The following is a 24,664-nucleotide window of genomic DNA, read 5'->3' as shown; positions in this document are numbered from 1 at the left end:
CTGTTTCAGGCTCAGGTCTGCATTATCCCCTCAGGAAGTCTTCCCTCACCCAGGCAGCTTCCTGTTCTCACCCACACTGTGCACACCACATCATGTTACGCTGATGGGCTTACATCTCTCGGGCGTACTCTTAGCGCAGGTGAATCGAACTGCTCACCTTCTCCCTGCCTTGCTAGTCTCACAAAGCCCGATGGATGTCCTCCGAAACTCCTGTCCACCTCTCTCAAAGGGCCTTCAGCCCAGGAAGTGCTCTCCTCCCTGTTTGTAATGATTCCTTCTTTCATGCCCCGCTTTATTCAGACTTCTCACCACGCCTCATATCTTGAGAACTGACCTTGCCTTGTACTTCTCGGAAAAAATAACTATCTGGTAGCAACTTCTTCAGCTTCTGTTCATGAAACCTACAAACCCATTTGAATGGGCCGTTGCTTTCTCCTTGCTTCCTATTACAAGGGCAGGCGGGATCTCTACTCCTGTGACGGGTCAGCATTCCGTTTCCTCCCACGTTAGAGACTTTGAACCATCTTTTCTGGAGTCTTCGCATGGGCATGGAGATGTGCTGTCATCTTTTTTTTTTTTTTTTAACATCTTTATTGGAGTATAATTGCTTTACAGTGTTGTAATGTTGTGTGGGTTTAAGTACTGATCTTCTTAAAAAACAATCTGCCTTCACTTTACCTCGTGTTCTGTTTCAACCATTGTCTTCTTTTGATTCTGTCCTTCGTGGCCGTCCTTTTGAAGAAGGGTCGTTCCCACAAATGTCCTCACCCTTTATTTATAAACCAACTCCAGTCTGGCCCTTTCTCCCTCCTTTCCGTGGATATTGCTGAGATCTCATTCATTCTTTAATTTCTCTGCAGCTCACACAGTTAAACCCCTGTCTTGCTTCATCCAGCCTCCACGGACGATCAAATGTGGGTTTATTCAGGACCACTAGTAGGCTAGGTCCAGATGTGGATGCCTAGGAGATGATACTGGTGCTAAGGGAAGTGAGCTTTAAATTATTTTGAGATGTTGTGTGTCAGTTGGATCACCTTGAAAATGTATGGCAGAGCCTCTCATCTGCTTTCCCAGGTGGACCTTGGGGCATTCCATATTGTTTCGAGTCGTCAGGATTCCTGGCATGTGCTGCCGTGTCCCTGCTCTGCTCTTTGGTTTGCCCTTGTTGCAGGTCACGTGGCCTACAATATGAAGAGGATAAAATGATCGTATTTTGAAGATGATCCCTTTCCATTGACTAGTGATTGCTCTTAATTCTGTCTGTTGCCTCAACTCTTTGATACCTAAGTAACAAATTGTGAGGGCTGGAGTGAGTGAAGTCCGGTGGCCGGCCTGGGGAAGAGAGTTTAAGCAAGCTCTGGGCATCTCGAGTGTGGACAGGATCATTTTTTTCTGAGGATTCTGCATCTCACTGGATGAATGGTCTCTTTGGGAGAAACCCGTCCATAATGAAACACTGCAAAGGAGCCTAGAGTTAAATGAAGAATCCTTTCCTGTTGTGAGTCACTTACTTTTTTCTGTAATTTTAAGCTTGGATTTTTGGGGGGCTTTTTTTGTAACAAGAGGGATGGCACATTGTTGTCAAGTGTTTTGAGGGTTGCTTTTCTATTCTGAATCCTTCTGGAGGTGGTGAGAACGCTACTACTCACTAGCACATTGTGGTTAAATGCATTCTCCTTCGGTAAATATTCCCTTTTATGTGCATTTTCAGCATTGTTTGTTGTAGATTCTTATTTTATTTTATTTTTATTAAAAAATTTTAAATCGAAGTATAGTTGATGTACAGTATTATGTAAGTTACAGGTGTGCAGTATAGTGATTCACAATTTTTTTAACATCTTTATTGGAGTATAATTGCTTTACCAATGGTGTGTTAGATTCTGTTTATAACAAAGTGCAGCAGCTATACATAAGCATATATCCCCATATCTCCTCCCTCTTGTGTCTCCCTCTCACCCTCCCTCTCCCACTCCTCTAGGTGGTCACAAAGCACCGAGCTGATCTCCCTGTTCTATGTGGCTGCTTCCCACTAGCTATCTATTTTATATTTGGTAGCGTATATACGTCCATGCCTCTCTCTCACTACGTCCCAGCTTATGCTTCCCCCTACCCGTGTCCTCAACTCCATTCTCTATGTCTGTGTCTCTATTCCTGTTCTGCCCCTAGGTTCTTCAGAGCCTTTTTTTTTTTAAATTCCATATATGTGTGTTAGCATACAGTATTTGTTTTTCTCTTTCTGACTTACTTCACTCTGTATGACAGACTCTAGGTCCATCCACCTCACTACAAATAACTCAATTTCGTTTCTTTTGATGGCTGAGTAATATTCCATTGTGTATATATACCACATCTTCTTTATCTGTTCATCTGTTGATGGACACTTAGGTTGCTTCCACGTCCTGGCTATTGTAAATAGAGCTGCAATGAACATTGCGGTACATGACTCTTTTCGACTTATGGTTTTCTCAGGGTATATGCCCAGTAGTGGGATTGCTGGGTCATATGGTAGTTCTATTTTTAGTTTTTTAAGGAACGTCTGTACTGTTCTCCATAGTGGCTGTATCAATTCACATTCCCACCAACTGTGCAAGAGTGTTCCGTTTTCTCCACACCCTCTCCGGCATTTATTATTTATAGATTTTTTGATGATGGCCATTCTGATTGGTATGAGTAGATACCTCATTGTGGTTTTGATTTGCATTTCTCTAATGATTAGTGATGTTGAGCATCCTTTCATGTGTTTGTTGGCAATCTGTATATCTTCTTTGGAGAAATATGTATTTAGGTCTTCTGCCCATTTTTGGGTTGTGTTGTTTGTTTTTTTTAATATTGAGCTGCATGAGCTGCTTGTAAATTTTGGAGATTAATCCTTTGTCAGTTGCTTCATTTGAAAATATGTTCTCCCATTCTGAGGGTTGTCTCTTTGTCTTTTTATGGTTTCCTTTGCTGTGCAAAAGCTTTTAAATTTCATTAGGTCCCATTTGTTTATTTTTGTTTTTATTTCCATTTCTCTAAGAGGTGGGTCAAAAAGGGTCTTGCTGTGATTTATGTCATAGAGTGTTGTGCCTATGTTTTCCTCTAAGAGTTTTATAGTGTCTGGCCTTACATTTAGGTCTTTAATCCATTTTGAGTTTACTTATTTATTTATTTATTATTTATTTATTTTTTTTGCAGTACACGGGCCTCTCACTGTTGTGGCCTCTCCCGTTGTGGAGCACAGGCTCTGGACGCGCAGGCTTAGCGGCCATGGCTCACAGGCCCAGCCGCTCCGCGGCACGCGGGATCCTCCCGGACCGGGGCATGAACCTGTGTCCCCCGCATTGGCAGGTGGACTCCCAACCACTGTGCCACCATGGAAGCCCCATTTTGAGTTTATTTTTGTGTATGGTATTAGGGAGTGTTCTAATTTCATTCTTTTACATGTAGCTATCCAGTTTTCCCAGCACCACTTATTGAAGAGGCTGTCTTTTCTCTGTTGTATATTCTTGCCTCCTTTATCAAAAATAAGGTGACCATATGTGTGTGGGTTTATCTCTGGCTTTCTCTCCTGTTCCGTTGATCTATATTTCTGTTTTTCTGCCAGCACCGTACTGCCTTGGTTACTGTAGCTTTGTAATATTGTCTGAAGTCTCAGAGCCTGATTCCTCCAGCTCCGTTTTTCTTTCTCAAGATTGCTTTGGCTATTCGGGGTCTTTTGTGTTCCATACAAATTGTGAACATTTTTATTCTAGTTCTGTGAAAAATGCCATTGGTTGTTTGAGAGGGATTGCATTGAAACTGTAGATTGCTTTGGGTAGTAGAGTCATTTTCACAATGTTGATTCTTCCAATCCAAGAACATAGTGTATCTCTTCAACTGTTTGTATCATCTTTATTTCCTTTCATCAGTGTCTTATAGTTTTCTGCATACAGGTCTTTTTTCTCCGTAGGTACGTTCATTCCTAGGTATTTTATTCTTTTTGTTGCAATGGTAAATGGGAGTGTTTCCTTAATTTCTATTTCAGATGTTTCATCATTAGTGTATAGGAATGCAAGAGATTTCTGTGCATTAATTTTGTATCCTGCTACCCTACCAAATTCATTGATTAGCTCTAGTAGTTTTCTGGTAGCATCTTTAGGATTCTCTGTGTATAGCATCATGTCATCTGCAAACAGTGACAGCTTTACTTCTTCTTTTCCAATTTGGATTCCTTTTATTTCTTTTTCTTCTCTGATTGCTGTGGCTAAAACTTCCAAAATTATGTTGAATACTAAGTGGCGAGAATGGGCAACCTTGTCTTGTTCCTGATCTTAGAGGAAATGATTTCAGTTTTTCACCACTGAGGACGATGTTGGCTGTGGGTTTGTCATATATGGCCTTTATTATGTTGAGGTAAGTTCCCTCTATGCCCACTTTCCAGAGAGTTTTTATCATAAATGCGTGTTGAATTTTGTCGAAAGCTTTTTCTTCATCTATTGAGATGATCATATGGTTTTTATCCTTCAGTTTTTAATATGGTGTATCACATTGATTGATTTGGGTATATTGAAGAATCCTTGCATTCCTGGGATAAACCCCACTTGATCATGGTGTATGATCCTTTTAATGTGCTGCTGTATTCTGTTTGCTAGTATTTTGTTGAGGATTTTTGCATCTGTGTTTATCAGTGATATTGGCCTATAGTGTTCTTTCTTTGTGACATCTTTGTTTGGATTTGGTATCAGCGTGATGGTCGCCTTGTAGAATGAGTTTGGGAGTGTTCCTCCCCCTGCTATATTTTGGAAGAGTTTGAGAAGCGTAGGTGGTAGCTCTTCTCTAAATGTTTGAAAGAATTCGCCTGTGAAGCCATCTGGTTCTGGGCTTTTGTTTTTTGGAAGATTTGTATTCACAGCCTCATTTTCAGTGCTTGTGATTGGTCTGTTTATATTTTCTATTTCTTCCTGGTTCAGTGTCGGAAGGTTGTGCTTTTTAAGAATTTGTCCATTTCTTCCAGATTGTCCATTTTATTGGTAGATAGCTGCTTGTAGTAATCTCTCATGATCCTTTGTATTTCTGAAGTGTCAGTTGTTATTTCTCCTTTTTCATTTCTAATTCTATTGATTTAAGTCTTCTCCCTTTTTTTCATGATGAGTCTGGCTAATGGATTATCAGTTTTGTTTATCTTCTCAGCTTTTAGTTTTATTGATCTTTGCTATTGTCTCCTTCATTTGTTTTTCATTTATTTCTGATCTGATCTTTATGATTTCTTTCGTTCTGCTACCTTTGGTGTTTTTTTTTTTTTGTTCTTCTTTCTCTAATTGCTTTAGGTATAAAGCTAGGTTGTTTATTTGAGATTTTCTCGTTTCTTGAGGTAGGATTGTATTGCTATAAACTTCCCTCTTAGAACTGCTTTTGCTACATCCCATAAGTTTTGGGTTGTCATGTTTTCATTGTCATTTGTTTCTAGGTATTTTTTGATTTCCTCTTTGATTTCTTTAGTAATCTCTTGGTTATTTAGTAGTGTGTTGTTTAGCCTCCATGTGTTTGTAGTTTTTGCAGATTTTTTTTCCTGTAATTGATATCTAGTCTCATAGTGTTGTGGTCAGAAAAGATACTTGATACGATTTCAATTTTCTTAAATTTACCAAGGCTTGATTTGTGACCCAAGATATGATCTATCCTGGAGAATGTCCCATGAGCACTTGAGAAGAAAGTGTATTCTGCTGTTTTTGGATGGAATGTCCTATAAATATCAATTAAGTCCATCTTGTTTAATGTGTCATTTCAAGCTTGTGTTTCCTTATTTATTTTCATTTTGGATGATCTGTCCATTGGTGAAAGTGGGGTGTTAAAGTCCCCTACTCTGATTGTGTTCCTGTTGATTTTCTGTTTTATGGCTGTTGGCATTTGCCTTATGTATTGAGGTGCTCCTATGTTGGGTGCATAAATATTTACAATTGTTATATCTTCTTCTTGGATTGATCCCTTCATCATTATGTAATGTCCTTCTTTGTCTCTTGTAATTGATTCACAACTTTTAAAGGTTATACTCCATTTATAGTTATTAAAAATATTGGCTGTATTCCTCATATTGTACTTTATTTCCTTATACCTTATTTTATTTTTAATATTTATTTATTTAGTTATTCATTTTGGCTGATCTGGGTCTTAGTTGTGGCATGTGGACTCTAGTTCCCCAGCCAAGGATTGAACTCAGGTCCCCCTTATTTGGGAGCGTGGAGTCTTAGCCACTGGACCACCAGGGAAGTCCCTGTTGTCTTTTTTTACATTCCACATATAAGTGATATGTAGATTCTGTCTTAAAATGAGAAGCCCCAAACGAGCCAATATAAAAATGAGTGAGGTTGTGGGTGGAGTCTGTGTGTGGTTCCTGTCCTGGTGACCTTGCCAGCTCTCTGAATATTTGGGTGACTGACTGTCCTGAGCTCCAGTGACTCTGCTTTGCTAGCATAGCCTAAATCCTCATGAGGAATTTTCAGTGATGAAGGGCTGTCCTGCTACATTTAAACTTGTAGCCACAAACCTAGCCCTCTACATTATGTAGTCTGATCATTAATAATGGAATGTCATCGACTTTTAAATTTCTGAGCAGTGGGAGAAAAAAAAAAAACCTTCCAACAGAAGTGTTCTGTTAATGAATGTGATAGACCCCTTTGTTGTTTGAAGCCAACCCTCTTGCTGTTTCCCTGAAGAAAAGGGCTGTATTGGGGCTAGGTTGCACATTTCCCTGGCACTTTGCCACACCTCCTCTTCCCCGAAAATATTTATGGATATTTGGTGTGTTAATAAGTTTAGAAGTGATTTAATGGTCACATTGGCAGGGTGAGATAAAGCAGTTCAGTGTGTTGTTCATTTTGTTTCTGGGTGGGGTGGAAGAGGGAAATGAAAGACTAACTTTTTCCTCTTTGGAAAGCTAATATTCTGCTCTTCTGTTATCACTCTTGTTCTCTAGGCATTAAGTGTCACCGAAACCCTGATTAAACCCTTGGAAAAATTCAGAAAAGAGCAACTTGGAGCCGTCAAGGTTTGTGTCTAATTTGAGCACACTTGTAAACAGCAACTGTAGACACCTCTGCTGCTTGAGCGTACGCTCGGTTCACAGTTAGCAGCGTTGAAGGAGATGTTGGAGTCCACCGTCTGTTGTTTTATGTTTCAAACGTGCTTTGTCCCTTCTGGGGGAATATGAAATTGAAAACAAAACAGAAACGCCTGGACTGGATGGTAAAACCTCTCGTAATCATCTTTGGCTGCACCTTTCCATGTAGAGTTTTAAAAATATCTTTAAGCAGACAACACGTTTACTCTGTATAGAAACATCTTATCTCTGTAGGAAGGGCAGTGATTTCCATGCCCGCCTCAGCTTGATGGCAGACTGTAGCATCATACTAGGGTTTAAGATTAGAAATGCTGCTACACCAGCATGCCACTGAAACTAGAAAGAGAATATTCGGTTACAGTAAGTCCTCTACATACGAACCTTCAAGTGGCAAACTTTCAAAGATGTGAACGTGTGTTCGTATGTCCAGTCATGTTGTTAGTTGATGTGTCTGTAAGATTACTGTACTGTAAGGTTAAAAATGTTTTCTTTATTTTTTGTGTTTGTTTTTTGTGTATTATTTGTGTGAAAAGTGTTACAAACCTATTACAGTACAGTATTATATAGCCAATTGTGTTAGTTGGGTACCTAGGCTAACTTTGTTGGACGTACGAACAAATTGGACTTACGAATGCACTCTTGGAATGCAGCTCATTCGTATGTAGGGGGCTTACTGTATTGGGATGTATTTCCTTCAATTTAACACAAATTTATTGAGCGTCTGTTATGTGCCAGCATTGTTATGGGTGCTGGGGATTCAGAGGTGAGTGAACCACAGACTCTGTACTCAGAGCTCTGGGATGTAGCCAGGATTTCTGGGAATAGTGCAGGGACTTTGCCACTGGGAGCCTAGGATGTATTTAGCAACTTCTAACATCTGCTAACTAAGAAGCTTTGAAATTAACTCAGAGAAGTAATTTCCACCAGCCTCTCTTGAATGTTGTGCACGTACTTGAGGGAGAAAAAATAGCGTTTCCGTGTTGTTGACCATTTTTGGCTTGGCCTAAGGAGACGGGAATAACTTCAGTTTTAGGTAGGGAAGAGAGGTTTTATATTTGTCTTTTTTTCCCCCATGCATTGGTGATGTGAGGTTTTTTTTTTTTCCTTTATCTTTGTAAATAAACTATTAAAATCCCTTTCTACGAATAAACATTGTGGTCTCCATGGCGATAGCTATACAAATGGATCCAGAGAGGGCCAGCTTTTTAGCTGCTGTTTATAGACTCAGTTCTCCTTTAAGTGACCTGTTAACATATTAGACACTTCTTTTGGGCATGATATTTTACAGTTTTTAACGAAGGGCTGTGTTTTGAGGGGAGGTCAGTGGGGGTACCCCCCCAAGTCCTCTTCCTGGAATCGTTTGCTGAGCTGCATGAAGCTGGTTTGTGTCTGCTGGCTTTGTAGCAGGACATTGGGGGGTCTGGCTTCGCATCTGTGACCTTGGGCAAGTAATTGGCTTTAGTTTCTTACCTGTAAGATGACAGACTGGGGATCTGACTGCTCTAGTTTGCAGTTTCATGATTCTGTTTTCTCTGATCTTCATAGGCTGTCTTAAAGCGTGAATAATCTTGGTTCTTTCTCTTTGAACATTTCATGGCAGGTACTGAATGTAAACATTTCTTCTTTTTCTTACTTTACTTGGATGATGGTCGGGAAGGATAAGGGTTAGATTATGTACATGAAAAATGAATGTGACTTAATTGATAGATGTATTTCCTTTTTATTTACCTACTGGGTTTTTAGAAATGTCTGGCCTTGAGTCTTCTACTGACTCCTTCTCCTCCCAAGATTTGCCCAGCTTCTCATGTTGTGCCCGTTCTAAGTGTGGTTGACCCTTGAACAACTCAGGTCTGAACTGTGTGGGTCCACTTCTATGTGGGTGTTTTTCATTAGTAAATACTACAGTACTACAGGATCCACGGTTGGCTGAATCCACGGATGTGGAACCGCCTATGTTGAGGACCGACTCTAAGCTCTACTCGGATTTTCAACTGCTCCTAGGTTGGCGTCCCTAACCTCTGCATTGTTCAAGGCTTAACTCACTGTGTAGCCTAACCTGCAGAGCAGCTTGCAAAATAAATTGCCATATTACAAGGTTAAATTATTTTAATACTTTGTCTCTTGAGCTGTGTAATGGCCAAATTCTATCCTGAAGTCCCAGTTCTTTCTTTCTTTCTTCTTCTTATTATTTAAAAACATTTTCTCCCCTCCCCTCCGCCGCACTTCATGGCATGCGGGCCCTCAGTTCTCTGACCGGGATCGAACCGCGCCCCCTGCAGTGGAAGCACAGAGTCTTAACCACTGGACTGCCAGGGAAGTCCCCCATTTCTTTCTTTCTTCATGTTTTTTTTTTCTGGCTTCAGGTTTATGAAGGGTGTATCCTACACTCTTGTTCAGTACAGTGTGTGTGCTGCCTGTCACACCTATCGATGTTACCTGGGAGAAGCCTTTTTTTTACTGGTAGTTTTGTGTATTAAACAGTAGAGAAAGGTAGTTTTCTAGGTTATATAGTGATATATAAGCATCTGTCTTTTTCATTAGATTGTTAAATCTTTAAGAGAAAAACTTATGCTTGTTTCTTTTCTACCAGCCTCCACTCTGTCTTACTATAACATATTTAATAAATAAACCAATTCTACTGTTCTTCTATTCTATTCTAGAAGAACCAGGAAAGGGCTTAGAACCTGGATATTTGATGATTTTCTCCATTTGTGCTTTCTAAACGCCAATCCTATTTTGAAAAGCACACGCTCTTGTTCCAGTGGTTTATTTACTTACGCGGGATACTTAAAAATAACTTAATTCTCTTAGGTTAAAGATCTTTTTTTAAATACCGTGAAGCAGTTTTCATGTGGGGAGAAAAAGACAAAAGTCTTTAAACGTTGACCGCAGCAGAAGTTTTTAGATACCCTTGTCAAAATGTTTATCTTTTCTTTCCCGTCTCCTTTTTCCCATCTGGGACGGTCCTGTCTTTCGCTTTTATACGCAAGCTCTTTCAGTCCCATTTACTTCTTCATTTTCCAGCATCCCAGTGACATGTTTAATTTGTGTTTTTAACATAATCGAAACTGCTAGGTGGCTTTTGTAAACTGGATTTTTTAGGAGCCCCCAGGACTTCTTTTCTGCTGTTTCACTTCTATTTGGATATGTTCCCTGTCAGTCACGTCTGTTTGGTTTGGGCTTCAACCTCCGTCCTGTAGGTTCTGCCACATTTTCTCATGTGCCTGCCCGGTTCTTGTCTCTGTTTAAAGAGCCCCGTTTCCCACTGCGGGACACAGTCGTTCTGTGCTGTGTCCCATCAGTTCAGCGTTTTCTTCACGGCCTCTCTTAGCTTTACTTCCACGGAAGCTCTTTTCCCTTCCCCAGAAGCTTGTCACTTATTCCTAAGTATCTGCATAACATTTTGTCGATAACCATTGCTCATTAAATGTCAGTTTAGCCACAGGAAACTAATACAGGCACCAGACGACATCGGAGCCAAGTGCATTGTGTACAAACTCCAAGAAATACTAGAACTTGCTAAGAGTTAACAGTGGGAGAATTTAAAATTGCTTTCTCTGAAAGGGGCAGCATGCAAATAATCAAACGGATACAACGAAATGATACTGATAATTTATAGAGCCTATTCAAATGCTGTTTTGCAAAGAGCTGATTACTGTTTTATTCAATAGAGTAAAAGGTTTAACCAGAAGGCTTGAAAAAATGTTTATTTCATAAATTATACCTTAGTAGCTCAGCCATTACCAGACTCTCACTCTGTATTTCCTTTGTATCTCTTTTCAAGACTATGCCTAACGACTAAATGTTTAATAAAAATCAACTTCCTGTGAGATTCTGTAAATGACTGCAAAATGTGGGTTAAAAAGCAAATTTATTTGAATAATTTCTCAAATTATGTTTGATAGAGCAGGAAAAATGTGATTTAATCACATTTCTTTCATTTTTAGCAATAACAACCTTATCAGGCCTATCATATGGCACAGTGCCAGAGGCCTTGGGATATACAACTATGAATTAAAACACTGGTCGGCCTTTAAGAAATTGGCAAGTCTGTGTGGGTGATGTCAAAATTAAAAAAAAGGCAATAAAAATGCACCGTGAAAAGTGCTCTAATACGAGTAAGCATCGGTGCTCTGTAGGTGTCCTATCATCTTGGCTTTGGAGCGCCAGGAAAGTCTTTCAGGAAGACCTGATTCTCCCTCGTTTGGAATCCTTCTGCCCCTTAAGTGGCTCTGTGATTTGGGGCAAGTTACTTAAGGCCTCTGAGCCTGTTTCCTGATCTTTAAAACGAGACTTAGGACACCGGTCTCTGAAGGTTTTCACGAGGCTTCCGTGCATTTGCTAACATATTTCTGGGGTCTAGTGCAGGGCCTGGCATATACACAGTTGCAGTTCTTTTAGGATCCCCTTTGTGACATGCTCCATATCAGCTTGCCAGAAAGAACTGTGCAGGTTTTTGTCCACTCTTGGCGTGCCGGGTTCAAGCACTGTGGCTTGTGACCCCCCTGGCCGGATGGTGCTAAGGTGATGGATAGGTGACTCGAGAGCAACGGCACCGGAACCAGCAGTGGCACTTTGTCAGGGTCGGTGTCGCTGCTCTATAGGCTTCTCCCTTCCCATGTCCTCTGACCGATATCTCCTGGGCGCCTACTGGGTGTGCAGGTAGAGGCTGACTTCTCATTGCCGTGGAGAGGCTGAAGGAGCTTAAAGGCAAAAGGGGGTGGGGGGTTGGGTAGGCAAATGAAGTGTCAAGGAGGACTGGTGACATTGGTGCAGGAGTTGAGGGAGGCGGCTGTCCCCCCACTGGAGGAGACAAGGAGTACTTCATGGAAGAGGTGGCATTTCCACCGCCTGGTTTGGGGGTAAAGGCTGAATTTCCAATGCCCTGGGCTGTAGGGTGTTGGTGGACCAGGAGAGCAGAACAGGGATTGCAAAGCTCTGGTTGGCCTGGATATACAGGAAAAAGTGCTCCTGCCGAGTGTGTTGTATGTGCTGTGAATCTTGTTTCTTGTATGTGCAGCATTACTCCCACCTTTTTATTTAAATAAAGAGGGAGAAGGAGTTGGAATCTCTAAGAAAGTATTTAAGCTCCTGTCTAGACTAGTCAGGCCTTATTATTTACTGTTCATAGTTTGAAAATAAGTCTTTTCATTTCCTCATCCTAGAAAATTTGTAAAATACCAAAAATATTTAAAAAAGAAAGTTACCTGGTAACTTAAAAATTTCCCCTTCTTCTAAAACAAAGCAAAAAATTCTAGTACCCTGCAGAAATGTGGACAGTTCACAGGTGTGTTCAAACTTTTGTGAATTCTTTATATGTTCTTTACTCATTTTTCCTTGGAAGTGTAATGTGTGATTTGAGCAAAAACTTGCTCAATAAAGAGTGTTTTATGTGTTAGGAACGTTTACTTCTTTTCTTCCGTATTAATTGTATCTTCTCCCTGCCTGTTGTTTGCCTTTTGCCTTATTTATTGTGTATTTTTGATATCTAGAAGTTCTTATGGCTTCTTCCATTTCTCTTTTGCTCAGAAGTTCCTTCTCTGTTCTGAGATCTGATTGAAAATACTCTTTTTTGGCTTCATTTTTTACTTGTGGCTCTTTCAGTCCATCTGGAATTAATTTTGATTTGAGACATGGTTCTCTTTTTATTTCCAGCTAGTTAACCAGTTATACCCACACCATTGGTTGAGTAATATTTTTTTATCCAGTGATTTGTGATGAAACCTTTATATATATATATATATATATATATATATATGTTTACTTCTAATAGATTCAAAAAACCTGATTATTTATGTTTTGTTTCTTAGGTTTATTAAGGCCCTCTACCATTTACACCATGTACATCTTATTTGACTAGTTATGCTGTTTTAAGTAATAGCTCTTCTTCACTGTTTTTTTTGTTGTTGTTTTTGCATGTGTGATTTTATAACATTACAAGCTGACTTCCCATGAGTCATCTTTAACTTGTAAACATTTTGTTTGGCTTACTCATGTTAAAACTGAAAAAAAATTTTTTTTGTTGCCACCATTTAAAAATCACTGGGTTTTCCAGCTGTTCCAGAAAAATCGGAAGACAAGGTCTGTGTACTGGGCTTATATCTCCACATGGCAGAAATCTGCAGGGGCTCTGTTATGGCTGCCTGCCGCCCTAGAATAGATGTGGGCTACCTGATTTGCCCTTGCCTCCACCTTTCCTTACTGAGTTTTACTTCCCGCTTGACTCAGACTCACTTGAGTAATGCTGTTTCATAAAAAAGCTTTCATTGTATTAATTTGATCCTTGATAGAGCCTTTTGTCTCATATGGCTCAATTTATTATATATATGTGTGTATATATATATATATATATCTATACACACACATACATATATATGTATCCTACATTGCAGTGTTGAAGAAAAAGGGCTCCATTCTTTATTGAATGCTGCTTGAACACAATTCCTTTTAAAATTCATATTATTTAAGTGCCAAAAGTCATATGAATACAAAGAGACAGAATATTCTATAGTGACCTTGAGAAGAAATGCAAGGAGAAACAATTATCTGAGTCTTAAGATTCAAAAACAAAACACAGTAGCGTTTGTATAATACCATACCAAGTACGAACAATTATATTTCCACTCTAATTGGTGGGCGTGATGTTGTTTCTTGGCTAAATTCTTTCTTCACAGAGCCTTGATAGAACCATTTTCTTTCATTCCCAACCTAACCCACATGCTAATTTACATGCCCCACTATTGCTGCGTGTGCTGGGGTGTTTTGACTGCTGACTTTAGCATCACTGCATCCTTTGTCCCATTCTGTGATTCACATGAAATCAAAGGAGTAAAAATGTTTTCAGTGTTCTCTGGTAAGTACTAATCTGCAGATGGTGAGCACGTTTAACCACGTGATCTCGCTTTGCAGCGTACTTGCGGTAAATGCAGCTGTGTCACCTCCATTTCTATCTCATTTAAACCTGAGAAACTGATGCTCAGAGAATGCTGTGACCCTGGGGCAGTGTCACAGAACAATGCGTGGCTGCTAGAACCTGCGTCTCCGACACCTAATCCAGTGTATGCTCTGCAATATGAACTTTTAAAAATAGTGGAGATTTTGAAGTAGTGGCCATATGTTCTTTTTAGCTTATTTTCTGTTAGTCATTAAAATTGTTCAGGAAGTGCGTCATAATGAAAAGCAGAAAAGAGAGTAACCATGTAGTATTAATGCCTTAAGCTTTTAAAAAAATAGTTGTAAATTAGACCTAGGACATAAAGAAAAAATGTGCTTCTGTTTCAACAGAAGTTTGACTATTCTCATACATAGGCGAACTGTAGGGTCACAGAATTTTAGGATTGGGTCTAAGAATGAACTAGTACAAAACCAAATCCCTGATCTTTTCAGTAGGAAAACTAAGGTTCTGTATTGTTAGGTATTCCCCTCCCCCGCCCCAAAAGATGTGCAGCTAGTTGGTAATTAAACTTGGAGTAGAAATGGGAAGAAGTAACAGTTCCCGAGTCTGTCTCGTCCATCAGTGTGGGGATTAATTTAGGGTCTTAAGGTGGGCTGGCAGAGCTCCCTTCCTGGCTTCTCACAATAGTTTGTAGTCCCGCGGAGTGAGAAAATGATAATAAATGTGAAGAAACAGAATTTTTGTGCTTTATTTACTCCTTTTGCTTAATAGGGAAAAGATCATTCCAGAAAAGGCTGGGAGAATCCATTATTTTTGACCTAGAAAACAGAGGTTGGAAAATAGGGAAGGGAATGTTCCTTTTCAGGAAGCCTTGGAGAGTTGGTGAGAGTTTGAAGTTAATGGAAACATTTTGACAGCATGAGGACATCGCGTGTGCTCATTGGTGCTCCGAAATGTTTATGAGAAATCTACTTACCTTTGGCAAGCAGTGTTGGGGAGATACGCTGTCTTCGCTGCTGCCTTAAAAAAATTTGGTTCCTTGTGAAATAGGGAGGGTGGGAGGAAGGCTCAGGAGGGAGGGGATATGGGGATCTGTGTATGCATATGGCTGATTTACTTTGTTGTACAACAGAAACTAACACAGCATTGTGAAGCAATTGTACTCCAATAAAGATGTATTTAAAAAAATAAAAATGCACAGGGAACTCTATTCAGTACTCTATAATGACCTATATGGGAAAAGAATCTAAAAAAAGTGGATATATGTATAACTGATTCACTTTGCTGTACACCTGAAAATAACACAGCATCGCAAATCAAGTATACTCCAATAAAAATTTGAAAAATATATTTAAAAAAATAAAAAAAAGCTACTCTAGCAAAAGGAAAGCAAGTGCTGTTTCCAGGCAGTGCCTGAGAAATGTTTGTAATGTTAACCAAAGGATCTTGGTACAAGTATGTCAGTATTATTTTAGGCCTTGTCGACCTATTGCTAGTATTCTAGACAGTGCTAAAGAAATCATTCCTAAGGTTTGGGTGAGTAGATGACATTCCTGGTCAGAGGATTTTATTGTGATATTCATACTGGACAATTGGGGAAGATCTTTTAAGATATTTCCTACTGCCCCAGTGGTGATGATGATGATTTTTTTTTAATGTAGATCAAAACTTACTCAGTTTTAAGTGAATTCCATTTCTGTGCCAAAATCTGTACTGTAGCAAGTTTACTTTTTTAAACTTTATGTTCTTATTATGTGTTCATCTTAAAAATATATATTTTTTTGAATGGAAGGACAAGTGAATGGCATTAATTCCAAACACTGATACGTATGAAGAGTAGAAAAATAACAGGCTTGGAAAAAAGCCCATTAAAGGAAAAAAAGAAAAAAAATAAGTGACTCTTCAATCCTAACGCTGTCTTGATGAGTAGTAAGCAGTATGGCCTGGGTGCAGATAGAGTTTCCAGATAACTCCTTCACACTTCGTGGTATTTTCTTTTATTTTGGGGTATTTTTCATATTTTGAGTTTCCCAATGGATTAACTATGTGTATGCCTTTTTTTTCCCTTTTGTAATCACAGTTGTCTATGTTTTTCTGATTTGTAGGAAGAGAAAAAGAAGTTTGACAAAGAGACAGAAAAGAACTATAGCCTAATTGATAAACATTTGAATTTATCAGCGAAAAAGAAAGACTCACATTTACAAGAGGTATTGTTTTTATTTTTCTGTTAACTTGTTTCTAAAATTCAGTAATCAGTGCATGTCTTTTTTTAAAAAACTGTGCTTTTCTTTTGAAAACATTTCATCCAGGATTATTAGAGGTGGAAAAAATGACCAGGTATCACCATGAATAAAAGAGCTCTTTTGGAACAAGGTGTAAAATATAGACCTCTTAGGGTGATTAATGCAGTGTGGATTCATAGTATTAAAAGTTTTGGTTCTGAGTATATTTTCACAGGAACAGTCATTTTAACCAGCATAACTGAGAACAGATATATGATTTTCAGGAATAGATTCATTAATTGGCTTTCAAGATTTCTTGAAAGTGAATTGAATAAGCTCCTCCCCCATTTGGCTTTTATGTGAAGGCAGCATTAATCTTAACACAGAAGATTCAGGAGTTTTCACCTTCATTGGAAAGAGAGCATCTGTTTTACTTGTGTTAACAGACTCATTTTTTTGTTTTTGGAGGGAGCTGTATGTAAGAAGAAAGGAATTTATATCTTGTCTCTCATTTTCTCTTTCTGTTTCTTAAATCCCCTGCCACCTGTTTTTCCTCACTCGCACACTTGAATGGAAACTCAGTTGTTTACAGTTTGTAACATATGCTTTCCTTAAACATAATGCTGTTTGCAGCTGTAAGGATCTTGACTCATCCCACAAAAGTGTGATTTTTTTTTCTTCCATTTGTTTATTTTTAAACACATAAGGAATCCAGGCATGATATGCCACTATAATATACACTTAGTGAAATATCATCAAAATGACAACATTGTAGAATAAACCTGGGTTATGTTTACATGTCACAGATTTAGTTGCAAACTCTGTGTGTGTGTGTGTGTGTGTGTATGTGTGTGTGTATGTGTGTGTGTGGCGGGGTTATTTTGACATTACCTACACGTCACGTTTTCTTTTGTCTCGCTAGTACTTTTTTCTTTTTTTCTTTTTTTGCGGTACGCGGCCCTCTCACTGTTGTGGCCTCTTCCGTTGCGGAGCACAGGCTCCGGACGTGCAGGCTCAGCGGCCATGGCTCACAGGCCCAGCCACTCCGCAGCATGTGGGATCTTCCTGGACCGGGGCACGAACCCGTGTCCCCTGCATCGGCAGGCGGACTCTCAACCACTGCGCCACCAGGGAAGCCCTCGCTAGTACTTTTGACGGACGTTTAGATGGCATTTGACGTTCTGTAAAAGTGAGAGGCCCTTTTGTACCATTTGATCCTCACTCCAATACTGTGGGTAGGGCTCCATTCTCTCTTCCATATTACGTAGGAAACCATGCACTTGTTATGTGTGCTCCCTCATCTCCTACCCTCTGTCTTTTTTGAAATGACAGCTGTTGCTCTTCGAGGCTCTCTTTATGCTAGCATTTTTCTACCTCTCTTCTCCCCTGATCTCTGTTTTCAGGTATCCTGAAGGGATTTTCATGCGCCGGGTCACTTTCCATCTCCACCTCACTATCTAATGAGGTATCATTAGGCAAAGTCTGTAAAGTCAGTCTTGGCCCTTTCGCTCTCACCCCACATCTAGACCATCAGCCTATGTCTTCTTTAGCTTCAGAATATTCTCGGACTATGGCCAGTTCTCCTGACTCCCCACCCCTGTCACCCGGCATCTCTTGCACAGATTACTGCAAAGGCCACCCTGCTTTCACCAGGGTGTCCCTACAGTTTATTTTCTGTACAACAGCGGAGTGAGCCTTCGTGTTCCTCTTCTCTAAATACTCCTAACAGCTCCCTTTAGAGGCCCTGGGCACATCCCGCCTGCCCTCACACCCACGTGGCTGCCTTGCTCTGGCTTGGTTCCATGCTGAGGGCCTGTGCTTTGTTCATCCTTCTGCCAGATCTGCATGCCTCACTCCTTCAAATAGTCTTCCAAATACTCTCCACTCAGACTTCTCCTTACTGGAGAAGTTTTCCAGCCATCTTATTTAGAGTGTCCCCCTTACTCTCCTTTATTTTTTTTTCATACTCTGACAGCCTTTTCTTTTTTTTTTTTTTTTGCTGTTCGCGGGCCTCTCACTGTTGTGGCCTCTCCCGTTGTGGAGCGCAGGCTCAGCGGCCATGGCTCACGGGCCCAGCCGCTCCGCGGCATGTGGGATCCTCCCAGACTGGGGCACGAACCCGTGTCCCCTGCATCGGCAGACAGACTCTCAACCACTGCGCCACCAGGGAAGCCCTCTGACAGCCTTTTGACTCACTACATATTCCGTTGTTACATGGCTTCTTCCCATAGGATGTAAGCTCCTTGCAGGCAACAGCTGTGTTCTGTTCAACACTCTGTCCTCAGTGCCTAGAATGAGACTTGTCAGGGAATAGGCACTTAATAAATATTTACCCAATGAACAAGTGTGAAGGTTGTGAGGTAGGGCTTTGATAGTTTCATCATTCCCAAAGATAATTAAACTCCAGATGGGAAATTTGAAGAGACCCTCAAGGAGAATCATTTTAGTTTCACTTAAATTACATATTCTTGGCTGTCTTGCTCTCTTTGCTCTTTACAGACATAGAGACTCCCACTTGACCTAGCTTTCCATTGCAAGCGTGAAGGCCGTAAGAAGGGGGATGCTCGTTAATGGGGAAAAGGTTAGATCTGGATTTTGGTTACTTTTGGCAGTGGCTAATGCATTGCTCATCTTCAGTAAACTGAGGTGCTCAAGAGATTAATAAAGGTTGCTGAGACTGGTACTGACCAAAGGCATAGAAACTTGCTATCTATTCTTTCCTCTTGTTTCCAATGAAAATAACAGGAGGAAATTATGGCGGACACCAGGCTGGCAATTTTAGTAATTCTATTAGTACCTTTACCTGTAGCTCTGTTTATTGAGCACAATGGCTTCTGCCTCCATCACAACCCGACATTCTAATTAATATTTGCACTAGAACAAGAATTGGATATTCGAGAACATTCCATGACTGCTGATTTTTGAAGTACATTTTTGTTTCCTGATGCCAATTAAAAATTGGCACCTGCCACCTGTCTCTACAAGGATTAAGTCACTAGCCTAGCTCTGAGGAACTAACTGCTCCAGGGCTGTAGTCCTCGTTTTGCCCCAAATCAAACTGAACTCACAGCTCGCACGCTGTACATTTTTTTTAAGTCGGCACTGAGTCGTCACATAATTATGTTTCAGTAAATATGACCAGAGAAATAGATCCTTTGAATATCTTTGTGTGAGTGATCTACTTCTTTTATACATATTAACAGCAAGAATGGTTAGAAATGAGATGATAATCAAATTGAAATTGTATGTTTGTTTTAAAAAAATGACTTTTGCTTGGTGTAATAAAAAGTATAGTTCAAATGTAATGTGTGTTTTCCAACACCACCAAGCAACTGACTCAACTCTGACACTACCTAGAGACAGCATCAGATCCAACGGGTTAAGGGCTCAGTTGGACAAGATTGCCCCACTTCTGACTAGCAGATGCAAACTATTATCTACAGAATGGGTAAACAACAAGGTCCTACTGCATAGCACAAGGAATTATATTCAATATCCTGTAATAAACCATAAAGGAAAAGAATGTGAAAAAGAATGTGTATGTGTATATAACTGAATCACATTGCTGTACACCAGAAACTAACACCTTGTAAATCAACTGTAATTCAGTTAAAAAAAAAAAAAAAAGACTACCCCACTTCCGACATCAGTCCCAAGCCCTGGACCTGTGCTTCTGACTGGCTACGAAGAAGAGGTTCCTATGACCCCTTCCTTGCTAGAGCGGCTCACAGAACTCAGAAACCTTTAGTTAAGTTTAGCAGTTTATTATAACAGATAATATAGAGGATACGGTTGAACAGCCAGATGAAGAGGTGCACAGGGCAGGGTCTGGAAGGGTCCCAAGTGCAGAAACTTCTGTCCTCATGGAACTGCGGTACGTCACTCTCTAGGCAAGTGGATGTGTTTCCTGTTAACCTGAAATAAATAGTCTGCTAGGTATTTCTCCAGCAAAGATGGGTTTATTCGGGATCAGCAGAGAATTGCAGTTTAGGGTCTGCAACCATGGGGAACCAAGGGCAAGTTTCTGCACGGCAAGGGAAGGAGAACACTTTTGTTGAGAGGGAAAGAGAGTTGAGAGGGCTATAGTAAAGAGTCCCTGGCTTTTCTTGGGCTGGGTCCTAGGCAGGAAAGAAGAGTGGTCTTTCTTCTTGTTGGGCTCTGCGATGGTCTGAAGCCATGTGAGCTCCCCCTTCTGGTGAGTTTTCCGTTTATTAAGTTTTTTACATTACCAACCTGGAAGCTCATGAGCTCTTGTTCAAGAGCTGTTATAGAACTTAATTTATAGTGTTCCCCTCTTCCCAGAAATAGGTGGGTAGAGCCGAAAGTTCTACCCCTCTAATGAGTGCTATCTTGGGCCCCTACCCTAAGTCACCTCATTAGCATAAACTCAAGTGCTCTCAAAAGGGGCTCCTTACAAATGACTAGAGACACTTCTCTCGCTCAGGAAATTCCAAGGGTTTTAGGAGATTTCTGCCAGGAAGTCTGAGACAAAGACCACGTACACTTTTTCTTACATCACATATATAGTGATTGCCTTTTAGACTGAGTCAGGCTAAAGGACGGTGCTGCTAGGTATAATTTGGATGTCTGTGGCATTGTTGTAAATTACGGGTTACCGGCAGTCCCAGGGTTTCTTGTGATTGACCATGCTGCACCTGGCACAGTGGTTCTGAACACCCAGAGCATTAGGAAGCTGTGGACAGAAGCTGACCTGCCATGCCGGGGTAATTGCAGTAGCACAGCCAGGCGAGAGAATCCACTAAAATTAAATTAAAAAACCACCTTGGTAAATCTGACCCTGGTGTCATTTTCTTGAAGGACATTTCCTAGTAACCATAACATGAAAAATCCACCCTTAACCTCCCCTATCTCCATTTTATTAAATACTCAACACACTCACATTGTTTCTCCTGGGAGTTGTGTCTGTTAACTGCTAGTGGCTGAACTCTCCATCTCTGGATCTTAGAGGCATAAAAAAATCATGATTTTTATGAGTGTTAGGTAGAAATTCTCATTTTGGCTTAGTAACAAGCACTCTTATTATAGTTAAACATTACTTTAATTAAAAAAGGATATGATGCCAAAAAAATGATCACCTGTTAGATAAATACTTTTTTCCCCCAAATTAAAAACTGTTTATGGTGGTAAAATATACACAACAAAGCATGATTTTAACCAAGTTCAGGCATGCAGTTCATTCAGTGTCATTAAGTACAGTCACACTGTTGTCAATAACCACCACATTCCAGCTCCAGAGCCCTTTCAACTTGAAATACTGAAACTCTGTGCCCATTAAACACTAACTCCCCAGCCCCCTTGTGCTCCCAGCTCCCCAGCGACCACCATCCTGCTTCCTGTCTCTGTGAATTTCACTGTTCCGGCTACCTTACCTAAGATAAATCATACAGCATCTGTCCTTTTGTGACTGGCTCATTTCACTTAGCATAATGTTCTCAGGGTTCATGCATGTTGTAGCAGTGCCAGAATGTCCTTGCATTCTGTGGCTGAATAATATTCCATTATCTTTAGAGACCACATTTTGTTTATGCCTTCACCTGTCGGTGGATACTTTGGTTGCTTCTACCCTTTAGCTGTTGTGAATAATGCTACTGTGAATGTGTGTGTGCAAGAATCTCTTCGAGTCCCTGCTTGCAGTTCTTGTGAGTATATACCCAGAAATGGAATTGCAGGATCATATGGACATTCTATTTTTAAGTTTTTTTTTGCTTTTTTTTTTTAGAGAACTGCCATACTGTTTTCCATAGCAGCTGCATCGTTTTACATTACCACCAGCAGTGCACAAAGTTCCAGTTTCTCCACATCTTCACCAATACTTGTTATTTTTCTGTTTTTTTTGTTTGTTTGTTTTTTATTTTGGTGGGGGGAGATAGGGTTTTTTGGATTATTTTCTGATATCTTTTGTTTGTTTTTGGTAAGTGTGAGGTGGTACCTTGTGGCTTTGATTTCTGTTTCCCTAATGACAAGTGATGTCCAGCATCTTTCTCTGTGCTTAGATATGGCCTCTTTGGAGAAATGTCCAGATAAATACTTCTGGACCTAAAATTAGCTGAGTTAGGAAATACAAGATGCCTTGTAAGAACAGTTCTGAGGACCATAGGTTTCACTACTGTTCCTCTGTGGAACCATCCCCTCTCTCAATTCTCTTCTAGTTAGACAAGAGAAGCTGGAACCTTTCTTTGGAATAGTCTCCTGACCATCTGGTGCCTGTTCCCTCCCAGGGGGCAGGACATGGTGAGGACTTAGGAGAGCGACTGCCTGCAGATGGGCTTCCAGCCCAGGCCTCTCTGCAAAAGCCAAGTTCTTGAGATGGTGCCGTCACTTCCTCGCCTGCTGCCCTCACTCCTGAGAGCTGTGGCGACTGGAATTTGCTCAGCCCTCCTTCCCGGGCCACTTCATTCTTAGGCGATTTGTTAATGGAAATAATGTTTATGTAATTTGGGTTCTACATGTGCGGTTCCACCTTGGGTGTCCGTTGTGGTTGGGTAGGTTTTTCATGAAGTGCCTTTTACTGTTTGATCTTCTGTCCTTCGGGGCCAGTCTCGTCACAGAGAGCAGGGGTTTGCAAACGATGTCTGCAGAGAGTCAGTCAGTAAATATTTTAGACTTTTGAAGATTACGAGGTCCCTGTTGCAACCACTCAAGTCAGCTGTTGTACCCGCAAGTCTACATAGAAGATGCATAAAGGAGTAGTCCTGGCACTGGTCCAGTACAGCTTCGTTTAGAATAACAGGCAGCAGGCTATATTTGGCCCATGGACTGTAGTTTTGCAGACCTCGGGCAAAGAGTTTCACTCCGAACCATCTCTAATTTGACTGGCCTCCATTATTTTAACATAGGCAGATATCCAAGTGGAACAGAACCGGCAACACTTTTACGAACTGTCTCTTGAATATGTGTGTAAGCTTCAGGAAATCCAAGAGAGGAAGAAGTTTGAGTTTGTGGAACCTGTAAGTATAAATAGCAAGTTGCTCTGCTAGTCGAATTTCGTGATATAAGAGGAATGTGTTTCTTTGAAGATCTAATTTATGGTTGCTAGAGGCTGTGGTGCATAAACACGAAGCAAGACATCATAAATTGTACACAGTGCACCCAGAGCCATGAAGTCAAAGAATCACTTCTAAATAGTGGTTCTCGGCCTTGTTTGCACAGCAATGTGTAATGAGTATTATTCCTTTTGCTATATGGTCTCAAGGACTCTGCAATCAGGTACAACTTCTGCCATCCTAGCTGTAACTCCACCCTTAAAAAAAAAAGTCCCCATGAAAGAAATTATATTGGAATGTGAGTGAGCATGGGATATTTATGGGATAACCTTTATTCAAGTTTGTTCTAAAGCAAGCGCATCCATCCAAACCTTGGTACTTTCAGCAATTATTGGTAACCAACTATTTCTAATACAATTCACAATGCTTATGCAACCTAAGTTAAGAACCAGTGTGTGGAACATTTGAAACTATTTTGTAAGTTACTCTGACATTTCTTTTTTTTTTTTCCCCATTACACGGGCCTCTCACTGTTGTGGCCTTTCCTGTTGGGGAGCACAGGCTCCGGACGCGCAGGCTCAGCGGCCATGGCTCACGGGCCTAGCTGCTCCGCGGCATATGGGATCTTCCCGGACCGGGGCACGAACCCGTGTCCCCAGCATCGGCAGGCAGACTCTCAACCTCTGCGCCACCAGGGAAGCCCTCTGACATTTCTTTATACTTATTTTAGAAACACATGATTTTTTTTTTGTGCTTATATAGATGCACTCTGAGAGCTTCAGTTACTTATATGTTAACATATCTACGAATATATGTATCTTCTGAATCAAAATATAAAGGGTATTTTATACTGTGGGTTTTAGCATAAAAACCAGAGGTACACTGAGATTCATGATTGTCAAGATTCACTTTAATTTTAACCTAGACTATATTGCACGTGATTTTAAAAACAGCTTTATTGAGATATAATTCACATGCCATACAATTTACCCACTGTGTGTATGATGTTGAGCAACAAACCAAAAAAACCAAGTAATGATTCATTAAAAATTAGCATTCGTGGAAGCTATGGTCCAGTGGAGTAATTGAATTACCCTAAATTAACCAATTAGAGAAAACCTCCTTAAAGCTTTCTTTTTATGTGAAATCATAATAATGGCCTACATTTTATATACTGAGCGTTTACAGTGCTCAGTCATTGTTCAGGTTGTTGTTCTAAGTACTTTTCTGTGATCATGCATGTATTCCACACGGTACCCTACTGAGGAGATATTTTAATTATCCCACTTAGCAAATGTAGAAATTGAAGTAGAGAAACTTCAGTAATTTGCCCCAGTTGGGAACTGACCCTTGCTGGCCACTTGACGTCAGAGTCGCAAATTCCTTACCATTATGCGGTGTGACATTCTGAAGACAGTGAATCTCAGGATTTCCTTAACCCTCACCCCAAATCAGTCTTACTCTAGAT

General features: G+C 40.4%; 1 protein-coding gene across 3 annotated transcripts in view; it reads left to right on the top strand.

Annotated features, from left to right (window-relative positions):
- The window catches only part of ARHGAP10 (Rho GTPase activating protein 10), a 327,186-nt gene that overhangs the window by 101,193 nt on the left and 201,329 nt on the right, over positions 1-24,664 (top strand). For 2 of the 3 annotated variants that reach the window (XM_070045536.1, XM_030878175.3), the window contains exons 4-6: positions 6,932-7,003; positions 16,076-16,177; positions 23,050-23,160. In XM_070045536.1, coding sequence (XP_069901637.1) covers positions 6,932-7,003; positions 16,076-16,177; positions 23,050-23,160 — 285 coding nt within the window. The remainder of the gene's footprint in view (positions 1-6,931; positions 7,004-16,075; positions 16,178-23,049; positions 23,161-24,664) is intronic. The other variant, XM_060298805.2, reaches the window with a different exon arrangement.

This window comes from Globicephala melas, chromosome 5 (genome assembly GCF_963455315.2).
Source record: "Globicephala melas chromosome 5, mGloMel1.2, whole genome shotgun sequence".
In the NCBI taxonomy this organism is placed as follows: domain Eukaryota; kingdom Metazoa; phylum Chordata; class Mammalia; order Artiodactyla; family Delphinidae; genus Globicephala; species Globicephala melas.
The sequence above is the reverse complement of the archived record's forward strand: the minus strand, read 5'-3'. Positions and strand labels throughout refer to the sequence as shown.